The 15,361-nt window shown below is 35.8% G+C and overlaps 1 protein-coding gene across 8 annotated transcripts in view; it reads right to left on the bottom strand.

The window, feature by feature from the left end:
* ptprfa (protein tyrosine phosphatase receptor type Fa) overlaps nt 1–15,361 on the bottom strand; it is a 563,163-nt gene that overhangs the window by 308,992 nt on the left and 238,810 nt on the right. For 7 of the 8 annotated variants that reach the window (XM_030132452.1, XM_030132453.1, XM_030132454.1 and 4 more), the window contains exon 6: nt 2,559–2,669. In XM_030132452.1, the coding sequence (XP_029988312.1) occupies nt 2,559–2,669 (111 nt within the window). Of the gene's footprint in view, nt 1–2,558; nt 2,670–9,083; nt 9,102–15,361 lie in introns of all 8 variants that reach the window. The other variant, XM_030132451.1, reaches the window with a different exon arrangement.

Genomic DNA, 15,361 nt, shown 5'->3' with positions numbered 1-15,361 from the left:
AATACTGCTGCATCCATCCTGCTCTCTGTCCAGTATGAGAGGAAATACCAGTGTATTTTAATATTGTCAAACATGTGACAATTTTTGTACATTTGATTTGAAATCTGAAGTTGGAATTTAGACTTGGGGTTTGAAGCTCACTCTGAAATCAGATCTGAAAATCAAACTACTACTAAACCAACCCAGATATCAAACTTCAGTAACAGTAAAGGCTGTGGTAAAGTAAAATTTGTAAGCGTTTCTGTCATATTTCTGTCTTATCAGTGTGTAATCAGTGTGTTTATAGATACCCGGATGTCCATATACTGAGGTGTATATTCCTGCGGCTATATGATTGACAAGGGTTGATCAGAATTCCAATCAATATATGTGACATAAGTATTTTGTGGTCTATTTTTTTTTTTTTTTTCAAAATATGAGCTAGTGGTTTTAAATTAAAAGTGATTGTATTAACAGTTTGAAGGAATGATATTTTGCTTTTTTTAAATGGAATTATGCATTTTAAAACATTTCCCTGATGTCTACATAAACTGTCAATGCTATGCTTGGGTCTGAATTCTTCATTAATTCAACTCCACAGGTCCATCTTCAACCCTATTTCTGAGTAATGATGCCAGAATGGTCGTTCTGAGTGCTGGCCATTGAAATGCAAATGAGCCACTTCATGCCCCGCCCCCTCCAGGTTGTTGACTGTGCTGCTCTGTCCCGTTCAGCCACTTGAGTTCATTAATACAACCAACAATTTAACATTTGAGGTAATTGCGTCGAAGTTTGGACATATTTTCAGTATGGACTACAACCGCTGCTGCTGATAAACAATTATGTCGTACTCAGAGAAAAGTTTGTCGGAATTCTTGACCTTATATGTGCAAATGTTGTGACATAACTAGTTACAGACGTAACAAATTAAGAAGGAATCAACCCTATAATGCCGAACGTATCATATTTGATACATGAGTTTTGAAGCCCTCTACATGATCAGTGTGATATTTTTTTTCTTCAAAAACCTGATGTATACAATCAGATACATGCAATACACGGATAATCCACCAGAGGGGAGGACTTCGTTCACCAGAGGCTTTTCCAGTGACACTACAAGATTGTCATGAATGAGGAAGGAGGCAGAACTTTGCCAATTTTGAAAAGGAATTACCAATTTGTTAGACATGTTTGTGTTATATTATGTTTTTGTTTGTTCAAAAATAATGATATTTGAGCACTGAGACCCGATGTATCAAAAATGATGAAAAATTGAAAGAACTGGAATTTTCTGTCAGTGATTTAATGGTTCAGGCTTTACAGGGTTAAAACAGTTGTAGAAATCCACTCGATTTTTGCCAAAATGAATATAAAGAGAGCTTTGCAGCACCTGGAGGGTTCAAATTCAAACTTTTTGAACTATTAGGGTCCAAATACACAAATAAATGTAACAAAGACTAATAAAAGTGGGTTTAGCAAAATATGACTGCTTTAATACAGTAAATTAGACAAACAAGACCAGATACTGATGAGATGTCACAATAAAATATGGCAAATTCTGCTTCTTAAACAGAGAAGATTGGAAATATACAGTAGATGTGTGTCTTAGAAGCATTTTTTTTCAAATAAAGAAATGGGTAAAAATAAAGGCTCTAGTTAGTATTTCAATCAGGATGATCATCAAAAATCAGTATCATTGATCAGGTCAATTGGATCAAAATGGGATAAAATCATGAAATCTGATCAAGTGGTTAGAAATGGATAAAATTCAGTCCATTGGTGACAAGGCTGTGACTGTAATAAACATGTAAAAGTTCTGAGTGAATTTTAGGGGAAACTGCATTTTAAAGCGCTGTCAGTAGAAACATCAAATAAACACGAGACCTGAGCGGTAATGATTTACCCTCATGCTTTGAAAATTGCCTTTGAAAACATGATATTGGCTGAAGCTAATTGAGTTGTTTGTTGACAAGGCCTACTTAGAAGAAGCCCTGAGGCTGCCTTTCACCCGACTGCCTTTTGTTGCAGCACATCTAGCAGACTGCAGCCCGCTTTCAGGGGAATTTCCTGCCTGTCTTTTCCTATGCGGGTTTTATAATGGCAAAAGGTGTCAGTTTGTCTTTGTGGCAAGACTCCACACGTACACCCCAACCTCCCCCGAAAAACAAAGAGGCAGAACCGCAGCCAACCTCTCTTTCACCCCTGACGAGTCAAAACACCCTACCCCCCACCCTCCGTCACTGAGAGGTTAAGCAGGTCGAGCAAACTAACAACAGGGCAGTGGAGCAAAATACATAAATCACCACCCAGGAGACAGAGACGAGACAGAGAGAGCAGGAAATGACAGTGTGAGAGCAGAGAGCCGACAGGCATCAACAGGTTCGACTTTCACTGCAAATGGATCCAGGAAGAGAGCTTTCCTCTTAGTAGTCAGAAGGCAGAGCATCAGTCAGAGAGTTAGTGCTGACGAGGAGAGGGGAGGGGAATGTGAGGGGGGGCAGAGACAGGACTTTGTTGCTCGAGGTCCTGACCTGTACGGTAGAAGGACGGGGGCGAGTCCAGGTCAAGAGGGATCTTACCTCGAACATAAAGGTTAGCCGGAGCCGAGTAGCGAGTCCCGGCGCTGTTGACTGCCACGCACTCGTACTTGCCCTGGTCCGACTCCTCGCTGTTCTCAATCTGAAGCGCTCCTGGGGAGGGAGGCCGAGATGTCACAGGTCTACACATGCTAACATGGTAACACACACACATAAAAACTAAAGTTCTGCACTCAAAGATGCTCAAATCCCTGTTTGAATGTTTACAGATTTGAGCCTAAAGTTTGCATAATTATAGAATATAAAAAAAGCTTTAACAGCATGTGTTTTGTTTTTTTTCAACAAATGACTTAATGAAGTCTTGCAGAACTGCTACTATAGCTACAGAATTTAGTTTATTCAATATTTACAGCTTCTTTCCTTAAAAAAAAAAAACTTATATATGCTATTTTAAGATTTACTTCCAATATAGAAGAAATGACATTTTGGGATTGGGGTTAGAATTGCAGCTAAGAAAATAACATTGTATTTGGCAGCAGACAACTCATTATTAGTCATGTTTCCGTTAGCGTATTTTTATACACATTTATAAGCATCGCATTAGAAAAGGTCAATGTAAACAGTTAATATAAAGTTACCAGCTTCATGAGGAGGTTGAAACACCTTCTCCAAAGACCACTGGTGTACATATTAGAGGATCCAAAGTAAACAACACCTTCATCATTGTTCAAATAGTAAAGGGGAGAAATGAACTGGAAGTCATCCAGTGGCCATCAGTGGTACTGCACTGATGACCATCGCCCTTTGTTTCTGATGTTGTGAACATTTAGCTCATGCTGTATGACTGATCAGCTGTTCTGCTTCTAGAAAAACATATTCTATTCTATTCTATTCTATTCTATTCTATTCTATTCTATTCTATTCTATTCTATTCTATTCTATGCATCCTGTCCTGTATACATGTTGTGTCTAAACCAGTGGATGGAACTTTACTTTTCTTGTTTTTTTTGTTTGTTTTTTCTTTTTCTTTTTTTTTTCTATTTTTGCAATATATCATGGATTTGATTGAAATAAACTTAGCATTTATATGGAAACATGGCTAATCGAGGCTTTAGTCTGTTGTTTCTAATAGGAAAGCTTTGAAATAGCGTCTGCATCAGAGTTTTTGCTATGTTCTGCTATTATTTGAGGTTTTCATTTTCACATTTCTATGAAGTATTGAACTGTTCTAATATAATATGCTGCCGGCACTATCTCAGAATTGACTGGTACATAATGTCATTCCTTAGCAACATTTTATTGTTGGTCAGTTTGAGGTCAATCAAAAGGTCTATCCCAGTGGTGTCCAGTAAAGACCTCTGTATGCTTCTTATGGAATTCATTTTTTATACATTTGTGAAAAGTTACTTTACCAGTATAATAATCATTGCCTCTTTCATAACTGTCTGCTTCTATGTTTTCTTTTATACAATTGTGAAAAGTTACTTTAAGGGTATAATAATCAATGCCTCTTTCATAACTATCTGTTTTTATGGTTATCTGTTTATACACCAGTAGAAGTTCCAAAAAAGTAAATGGTATCACAGTTAATGAGTGACAACTGCGTTAAATGCTTCCTCCATTTTGGACCAGTTAAGGGTCAGTAGTTTCTAGTGGTTCAAGCTGCAAATTGATGGTCCAAAACCATCGGAGCTGAACACTTTGTAGAACATACAATAATATTCATTTGCACCTGGAATGGATTTTCTGAGTGAATGGAAGCAGGCTTTTACACTCTGGTTCTACTTGACCAAACATATTAATCAAAACTATGTGATGAATGGGAAAAAAAAAAAGCTTTGGCTTTATTGAGATCATTTCAAACCCTGCTTACATTTATACATCCATACACCAAACTGTGATGTAAAATGGTCCAATAGGCAGATTATCATATAAATGTTACAGTGGTCGGGTAATTCTGTCAGTTTTAGTGGATGTTAAAGTATACTGAGGCCTTTAAAGTGCTATAAACACTGTTTTTAAGCTTTTTCAATGTAATACAAACTCTGATTCATAAAAAAAAGCATTATCTTAACTCTAGTTTAACATTAGAGGTGTGATATTCTTGGATTTCCCTCATTTGTAAGTGATAAAAACATGCTAATGCTTTCTTTGGTAGCTTTTACTCTGTAGAAAGAACAGGTAAAACAAGAACTGTACTTACCTGACACCATGAATTACCTCTATTCCATCCAAACACATTTTATAACAATTTAAACAAACATTCATAAATATATTTAAGTGTCAGTAGTGGTTAATGCTGAGACAGACAGCATGAATGTGTCTTTAGAGACTATACAGTATTATATACTGGCAGTGAATGTGACACAAATCATGCAGTTTTGTAGTGGACGATCAGAATGTGAAAAATAAAATGTTAAAATGTATATATTTCAGAATATATTCCTGAAATGCATCATGGAATGGGTTTGTAACACAATGTTACGAGCTAGTTATAAACAATAATAACAATAATAAAAAATAAATAAAAAATCAGCGGTTGAAATAATGTGTGTGTAGCCACATCCCTGGTGGATCTGGAACAGACCGGAGCCCAGAGATGGAGGAGGGGCAACCTTCATCTGGGATGCAGCCAGCAAGGACATCTGCCTGAGATGTACAGTATGTATTTCACTCACTCACACATACACACACACATACATACATACATACACTCAGACACACAGTATGTAGGTAAATGTTTCTCCTACATATCAAACCTCTGAATTATCATCCTTTAGGCATTGGTCTAGGAACGTAGACCGGAGGTGTATGAGCAGCAAGAGCTAAAACTCCAAATGTTTATATTTTCTCCTATTAATTTTGTGACAATTGTCTATTATCTCTATCATCTTTATCACTGAGAGTTCAGAGGCTCAACATGTAAGATTTGCATATGTTCACGCGCTGATGTGAAGTTATTTGATTCTGTTGTGCAGGGAGTCGGTCACTTGTTGATGTTAGCCAACTCCATTTCTACGCTCGTTGAAACTCATATTGGCCACTGTTGCTGAGCAGAAGAGGCTTTGAAGGACTCTGAAAACTGCACAATAAAATCAAACCCAAGTCTTTCTAAATGAAATCAGTGCACAGGCTGTACCATTTGCTTAGATCAACAAGCATTAAGCTCCCAGCACAAAACTGACTCCAGCAGAAACTCCATGTAAGTGCATGTGCACACGCAAATCTTACATACTGAACCTTAATGAGAAAAAACTACTTTATCGTCTCCTGAAAAAGGCAAACGGATGCTAATGGATGTTTGCTCTGACCTCTTGGCATGAAAAAGCTAATGATTGCTGTGAAGAGGATGTGATGGTGAAATCCTCCAAAAATGTTGCTGGAACTTCCTCTGCCCTTCAGATGTTTAGGCTTTAATAGATGACCGTATGTTTGCTCTCCCTGTGGTTTTCAAGGTGAGGTTGAACACCTTGACGGCTTTTAGTGACTACATGTGCAAGCTATCAGTTACCACATAGTGGAGAGTTATCAGCTTTCTTGCTACTGAGCTACTTTAGCACTGACGTACCATGCAGTCACTACTGATGAAATTAGGAACTGAAACCAACTGAGAAAACAAGGTAGATATGGCGTCAATCATACTCGGCCTGGTTGCATTTCACTATTCAAAAGAAGAAGAAAGTTGATATGATCATTTTTATAAGTGTGTATGTTCAGTGTTGGACAACACTACGCTGGTTCAGTCCACTGGTATCACTTCATCTTGTCTGGACTTGGCATGGCTTAATTGGATTTACCATCTAAAACAATCACAACAATCAGTACTATTTGTAGTCCCACATTTGCCGAGGATCCAAGTGGGCCAAAGAATCCACAATCGTCATTGTTTCATTCATTTATTTTATTTATTTAACCTTTATTTAACCAGACAAGACAGATTAACCCATAAAGACCCAATGCTACGTTTGTGTCAGTTCCGGTTTTTCCAGTGAAAATCATTTTTTTCCCTATATAAAATTTACTGATCATGTACATGTTCATAAAAGCACAGAGTAAATTCATAGGTTATTATATTAAATAATAGAAAACTGAAGAAAATGTAACCATTGAAGTAAAATAAATCATTAACTGAATGTAAAAGAAGTATCTCCATCCACTGTCACTGATCCAACTCCATGGGGTTTACTGGTGAATCAATGTCGGAGAAGATAACGGTGTTTCCACATTCACTACAGAGCCTCTGAACATCCAAATGGTTCATATGTGATGACCATGAAAAGATGACAAACTGTATTTTACACTAATAATTTACATTGATTGACAGGATTAATGGATCAACAGGTATTAACCCTTTCATGCATTTTGGTCCCTCCAGTGGACAGTTCTTCTCCAGCTGTTCTCTTGTATATTCATAGATTTTGTTGTTTTAGTTCCATATGAGCCAACACAGTGGACACTTACGCAACATCCCATAATACACTGCAATTCATACCATTACTATAACTTTGCTGTTCTTGATAAACCTGATCTGCAGTGACATGTTTAAGTGTAAATCAGTTGTTATTTGTTAGACAAAAGAGTTGTTTTTTGCATATTATATGAGGTAATAACTAGCATTAGAATATGTTAAAATGTGAGAAAACATCAAATTAGCAGCCTTAAAAATGTTTTTATTTCATTGTTTTCATTTTACTTTCTGATATTGGGTTTTAAATACATATTTCTTTACTTAAAAAATTAAATGCATGGACATTTTTGTAACTCCATGAAAAAAAAAAACTCAATCGCATTTTTTTTTTTATGCCTAAGGAGGTATGAAAACACTCCAGAAAAAAAAAAAAAATTTGACTAAGGTTCTCATAATTCATGCATGAAAGGGTTAAGTATTTTATATCAATGGATCAAGTTTGGGTCTTTATGGGTTAAGAAAACATTCTTATTTACAACTGTGGCCTGGTGAAAGGTCTTCATGCATGTTTGTTATCATGTTGTGATGTGGAATACTGAGCCAAGTTAGAGGGAAACCTCCCAAAACTAGCATATTATAAAGTAACTTCTATCATGATAAATTGACCTTGATTTTAAGTGTAAATGACTCTTGTCTTGCCTGGAAAAGCTTAATACAATATTTTGGAGTCTATACCAGTTTTAAAGTTCAGCCTCATCCATTGTTGTAAGACTAGAAGCTGAAGACGATGTCACAATAGTTTACATCATATGACTATGATGATGCTGAGCAAGTACTTTATTTGCAGTGAAAAAGCCAGTTTGAACTGAGCCATGCCAAGTTGAGGCAAATCAGGTCGATAACAGCAGGGGAGAAGCAGCATAAATATGTAGAAGTGTCATTGTGTTTTATTTCATTCATCCTGCAAATATGTTTGGTGCTATTCAGAAAAAAACCCTTTGAAATATTTGTCAGTTAAACCAATATAAAGCAGACAAACAGCACAGTATAAATATGGAAATGCAACTATGCAAATAAATGTATAGAATCTATGACAATTCATCTGTAGGTTTTGAGCTGTTAATTACGAATGATCATTAATTTTGTAAGAATTTCCCTTTTTTCTTCCTGTTTATCACTACTTTCAACACATGACGTTATTTCAAATCCATTCATAATGCATGTTTACTGTTTTGGGAGAACTTGTTGTGACACCAGAGAATAAAACTGAACACCACACATTCATTAAAGTGCAGTGTGATGTGCTGTCACCGGTTTGAGTTCATTTCAGTTCACTATCAGAATCTGGCAGAATAGAACACACACATTCACACTAGTTTCTGTTACTTTCCTTTGGAGCTTTAACACTGTAAAAATGGAAGAGTAACCTGTGAATCACTTTGGCGATGCATTCATGTTCTGTACTGATGGTATCCCTCCACCATAAAAATGAGTTCCAATTTGAAGCATTGTTTTCTGGCCAAATTACTGTGAGTTGGGAGAATTCTGCTTGAAAATATAGCTGCATGTGTTGGGAAATGTCTAACAGATGGTGAAAGAGGATTATTTATTTGGACTAAAAATGAAAAAAAAAATCACTGGTATGAGGCTTAAAATATTCTTGAACAGCACCAAACATAAAAGTAAAGTGGGCGCTCTAATAAATAATTTTCTCTACTTTCGGTTTTCTTTTGTGGATTTTTTTCTTTTTCTTATTTCATCTGGTTGGGGAAAATGATTCCTAGTAGGCTTCACGCTTCATTCCTTGTCATTTTAAATGTGCTTTTTAAGTTCTGAGCTGTCTGAAAACCAGCTGTAACATAAGTTGTAGCGGGGAGCTGTTATCTGATTTCATTTTAGAACATCCTCCCTGATAAGCATGTACCTGCTTCGTGCTTTTTGTCTTTCCCGGAGACATTAAGAACGGCCCATACACATTTATGAAAGGTTATGTGCTGAAGGCAGAGAAAGTGTCATAGCAAGCGAAAAGGACAGAGAGCTGGAAATGGGGACACACGGAGGTGATAGGAGGAGCAGGAAGGAGACGAGGCGGAGGAGGAAGAGGAGGAGGAGGAGGAGGAGGAGGATGAGTGGACGTTTTCTGTACCCAGCATTCTTACCTCTGATTGGTGTACCACCTGGTGAGGTAATTTGAATGCAAATAAGATTAGAGATAAGCATTAGTATAAAGAGAAGACAGAAAAAAAAGGGACAGAGAAGCAGAGAAAGAACGGCAGGAAAGCAGAGAGGAAAACCAGCAGAGACACCAGCGACAGCCGGTCTCACCCTGATTAAAGTGGACATGAAACACTGAACAGACTCACTGTGGTTTGTTTGATTCTTACCTTAAGTGAGATATGGAGCAGCGGTAAAGCATGTTTTTCACCTGGATTTACAAGAAAGGCTGATTGTATTTCACTTTATAACCAGCAGGGCGGAGCCATCTGTAAACAAGCTGACGGTGGTGATGTCACATGGTGGGTTTATCTCTTCTGTTAGAGTTACTAAAGTATACTCAGGATTATGGAGATGCATATAGGTCAAAACTCAAACCACATGTAATAAATGGTGCCAGGAAAAACAAACCCCGCCCCTCAAATGTATTATAGCTTATAACTCACCCTCCCACCTGCCCGCTTGACTACCATGGGGTCCAGAGCTTTCAGCCGCTCAGCCCCCCGACTCTGGAATGTCCTCCCAGAACACATAAAAAACTCTGATTCTATTACCACCTTCAAATCCCATCTTAAGACTTATTTATTCAGACAGGCCTACTCAATTCCATAATTTCACTTTTATCTACTGCCATTTTATGTACCTATGGGTTTTATATATGTATATATGTAATTTTAATTGTGTTTTTTTATTTTTAACAACTTTGTACGGTGACCTCGAGTGTCCTGAAAGGCGCCTATAAATTAACTGTACAGGGTGGGGAAGCAAAATTTACAATATTTTGAGGCAGGGATTGAAAGACAGTGTATGACCAATTGGTTTATTGAAAGTCATGAGAATTTATTTGCCACAAGAAAATTTACATAATAGAAAATGTTTTTATTCTATGTGTCCTCCTTCTTTCTCAATAACTGCCTTCACACACTTCCTGAAACTTGCGCAAGTGTTTCTCAAACATTCGGGTGACAACTTCTCCCATTCTTCTTTAATAGTATCTTCCAGACTTTCTCGTAATAGTTTTGCTCATAGTCATTCTCTTCTTTCCATTATAAACAGTCTTTATGGACACTCCAACTATTTTTGAAATCTCCTTTGGTGTGACGAGTGCATTCAGCAAATCACACACTCTTTGACGTTTGCTTTCCTGATTACTCATATGGGCAAAAGTTTCTGAAAAGGTATGGATAATAGTGTTAGGTATGATTATGACATCAATATATGTTTGGTTTCAAAACAATTGACGTAGTGCCTGCTGAGAAAAAACAACTAAATGTTCATTGTAAATTTTGCTTCCCCACCCTGCATTATTATTATTATTATTATTATTATTATTATTATTATTATTATTATTATTATTATTATTAAAAAATGTATTATAGCTTATTTTGGCATCGATCCAGCTAATGTTATCATGTCTAAGTGTGTGGTGATGTCAGCATATCAATTGCTTCTGATGTAAACTGAAACAAAATTGATGTTTTATAGACTTTTGAAACTTCGACCATTATAAGTAAATGGGAGAAGAAAAGATATTTAAAAAATTCATAAAAATTTGAACTTTGACCTATTTTTCCCAAAATGTAATGACATCTATTCTGGGTCACTGGCAATCTATAAAACAAATTTGGTATGAATTCAACAAATAGTTCTGCTGCTACAGACATTTGAAATTTCGCACATTATAAGTAAATGAGGAAAAAAAGATTTAAGAAATTCATAAAAAAAATTTGAACTTTGACCTACTGTTCCCAAAATATAATCAGATCTATTCTGGGTCACTGGCAATCTGCAAACCCAGTTTGGTATGAATTCAACCAAAAGACAAAGAAACAAATAAACCAAACCAAAAACAATACCCCTTGCCTCTCCTTTGGGGGGCAGGGTAATAAATATAATCACAAAATTCCAATAAACAATCAGATTACTCTGGTAACAAGACTGGTCTGAACCACTACATTTCAGTTCAAGGAGTAAGTACCTCTGCTCCATAATGAAGCATCTTAAAGTTGGATTACACCCTGAGGTTACCTTCAGAAAGCCCTCAGCCCCATAAACTTTCAGTGCACCTCTAAATTCCAAAAATCTAAAAATACTATATCAATAGTTAACTAATACCTACCGGCTTCAAAACATCAGTTCAGAAACCAGTGGGTGACCCATCCATGATTCATCCATCCACTAATATAGAGTCTGTGGTTCAGGTTGGTGAAGTGCTTGGATCATGTTTTAGCACATACCATTATTAAACTGTTGGTGTGAAACATAAAGAAAAAGAAGACTATAAAGTAACTGCCTTAGAGCAATAAAGAGCATGAAGCAGAATGCATTAAGATAAGATCAAATGTATGCTATGACTTCATTGGTGCCACAGATATATTTGCACTTACACTATCTATTTACGAATTATGTGCAACACTGTAACCCGTAGTGTGTTATTCAGTCATGAAAACCACTGTCAGTTTTTGAATATTAATCATATATTAATGAACAATAACAACTAATTGCAAAACTTGAATTATGTGTTTATTGTGTATAAGGTAAACAGCAGTTCAGTGTCTCGAAAAAAACAAAAACAAAATGTAATTGGGTCTTTCCATGAAACTGGGTTTATTTTGGTACCTGGCACTTTGCCAGCCTTTTTTAGATCCCATAATAAAAGAGAAATTCAGACATATATCCCTCCAGGATGTACCTAATGATGACCTCAGATAAATGCAAAAAAAATTATATTCTTGCTCTGAGCCATCCCATAATTAATACATTTTTAATAAAATATTGGGGCCAAAAATAGGACCAAAATTTGATCTGGAAAACATGGCTTGAAATGGTCTTATATACAGCTATAAATAAAGACATTGTGTTAAATTTGATAATCCTAGTGGTTTTTCTAATCTAGACATGCAGGTTTTTCCTGAATCAACAGTCTCATTCATTTTGTATGTAACCCATCGTGTCCACAGGCATTACATGCAGAACCTGCCCATTTAAACACATATAAATCGTAAGTGATTTTGCAACAGCAGTCATTTTTGTGAAACATTCTGCCTTGCATATTTACTTCACTTCCCAAAATGTACCTGTAAGAGAATAAAAAGATGTTTGGAAAAACTGTCATATGTAATTTTGGTGTCCTTTTTATGGTGTTACACGTGGATTTTTGTACGAAAATAATATAAAAATAATACAAAAATGTGTTTTATCTGAAAAAAAAGTTTCTCTTTTATCTCATAAAATAGACCCAAAGTGCTTCCAAACTTGCTTCATAACATAAGTCTACATCTTGTTTGAATTTTTAGTCTCTCTGTCCTGTTTTTAGTGACCAGTTTCACAGAAGCACCCAATTCCATGTTGTTAATTTGCAGATTTAAGACCTTCTCTCTGGGGACTAGTACTACCTGTATTAATTGCAAATATCTGTGATCATAATCCCTTGTGAATCAACCATATCTATAATTTGTAAAGTAAAAAATTCCATTGAAAATGATGTGCTTATTTCAGAAAAAATAGCAGTCTTGTGATGAGATGGATGACATGCATGGCAGCCACAATTTTGGGACATTTTCCGTCTAGAAATGGCAAATTTTGACCCCAGAACAAGGAAATAATGTGAGTAAATTTGAGTAAAGAACAGACTTCACTTATCCCATGAAACAAAAAACAGATGTGTAAGGTACCAAGGTTTCCAAATCACCCATGATCCTCTGGTTATATTCGTCCTGTGCGAATAAGGCTTTAATGGTATCTCGATAATCATTTGCTTTCCCAACTCCTACTGATGCTCCAGCTAATTCCAGATGAATCGACCGTCTGACATCACCACCTAGTTTATTTAAAGATGTTTTGTCCCACTGGTGAAAGCCTGAAATACAATCCAGTTTTCTGGTAAATCCCGGATAATACAGTCCCATGTATTACCCAAGGTCAAAATCAGATGAACCACAGTGATATCGTGCGGTGATTCATGTCTACTTTTAAGCAACTTATTCATTAATATAGAAAAGGAATAAACCTAGAGTTTAGAGTTCATTAAATTTGTAGGATCTCATTTATTATTTAACAAGTCAGAGTGTTTGCTGCATGTGGGGAATAGGTTTAATCATTATTTGCAATCAAAACCAGTTTGAACCTGTTTATAGTAACTGTGTGAAATGCACTGAAAACTTCTAAATTATAAATTGGTTTATCTTTTATTCAATATGATCTGGGTGAGTGCCGAATTGTATCAGTAATGTACGCATTTATACCCTGGCTACAACTACAGGTCTATGATTTTGTGCATGTGGTGATTAACTTTCACATCGTGCTTATTTACATCATACACCTGTCTATTTGCTGCATATCCTGTAGTGATCATAAAACCTCCTATTCCCACACCTGCTTTTTTTTTTTTATCTTCCCACAGAACACCTGGCTATCAAGTACTTGACCCCTTGTTCACCATCAGCAGCAGGCTTGTTTTGGTTTTAACCCAAAGGCATTCTCTCCGCTGCATCCTGCTGTAACAAGGCAGATGATAACGCAGACTGTCTGCTCTCCCTCTGATGCAATTCAAAGAAACCTGCCCTTGTGTCCTGGAATACACTTTAATGATGTAACTGTACTATCTAGCTCCAAAATTAGCATACTCTAGATGTATTTTTGTAACATAGCTGTCATTAGTTAGGCCACCTTATCCTTTGCCAGCAGTTTTTCTGTGCACTATTTATGGCTCAATAGGAGGTATTTTAAGAAAATACACTACAACTATAAAAATGTAAATAAAAACTTGATTTTTCTGTGACCAATTCTGCAACACTTCATATTAAGGTCTTCATAAAAAAACATTACTTAATAAGATTATTATAAGATGCTCATTATTATGCATTAATAAGGCTAAATAAGTGCTAAAAGTAGCACCGCACTATATACATAATTAATTGATAGATAGTTAGATATCAATAAACACTTGTTAACAAAACACCTTTATGTAAAAATGTTTTATGCTGTATTTCTTTAAAAAGTTCCAGAGTGTATTTACCTCAGCTGCCTAGACTGTGTTTTTTTTATTGAATACAGGCCTTTATTTATAACATCCTCACATTAATGGGGAGAAATTAGTCAATTTATTCTGAAACCTCATTTGGTTCTGCTCCTGTTTATACTGTGCTTTTTATACAAATCCAACACTTCCTTAACCTTTTAAAAATAAAAGCCATCCAGTGTTTGAGTGGATAGAATCGATTCACTGCTCTAGTTACATAAAAAAAATGTCTTTATGTAATACTTGTAGAGCTCTACATATGAACATTTTGCTCAAAGAGTAAGACACACACCTGCAGTGACTTAAACTGAATGATCAGACTTCACATGAGCAATCACGAAATACAAAGTATTGAAAATAGTGTGAGAATATGTTTGAATGTATTAAATTAAACTTGTAGAAGTGATCATTATGTCTAACTGGCAGTGCATAATGGGCAAACACTAGTTAATCCATATATTTATTTATTTATTTATTTTTAACACAGCTTGTATTGTAGAACTGCCTTATATTTGTTCATGTGGACCTTGCCCCAACTAGCGATCTGGCTTGTCATAAACTCCTGTTTTTCATTAAGGGAAATTTGGTAATAGAATAACACACTGAGCTTAACTAACCGAACAACTGTTTAAATATTGAACATTTTGTACTGTTTTGTTTAATTTATATTAAAACACCCTGTGCATTGTGCTTATACTTCAAATTGTGCTTATACTAGTAATTAACTTACGAACAATTACTATGCTTCACTAATTAATTAACTATTAACTGTCTAAAGTAAGAATGTCTTACAGATTGTCTTATCGACCATTATCAAAACTTTTTATGGACATTAATATAAAGTGTTACCACAAACATGATTCAAGTATCAAGCAAAGGTATAGAAAAATCTTGCTTCTAGAGAAATAAAATCAAAATTTCATAGTGCAGAGAAGTCAGCCAGAGAAAACAGAAGAGAAAGATCCATCATAAAGATGTTGCTGTTTAAAAAGGCACAGGATACTTCCTGGAATGTACAGAGTGGCCCTTCTTTTTGTGAGCTATGGCTAGTTTAGGATTAATACCTATTAGCTCTTGTAATTGTCTTGGAAATAGCCTTTAATATTATTTTATAATATAATAAACCACACTGCAGAGCGTCAGTAGTTTGCTTATAGGACTGGTAGAGTTTGGATTAGTAACTGGGGCCATTTGGGCATATCA

Source organism: Sphaeramia orbicularis, chromosome 4 (assembly GCF_902148855.1).
Source record: "Sphaeramia orbicularis chromosome 4, fSphaOr1.1, whole genome shotgun sequence".
Classification (NCBI taxonomy): domain Eukaryota; kingdom Metazoa; phylum Chordata; class Actinopteri; order Kurtiformes; family Apogonidae; genus Sphaeramia; species Sphaeramia orbicularis.
The sequence above is the reverse complement of the archived record's forward strand: the minus strand, read 5'-3'. Positions and strand labels throughout refer to the sequence as shown.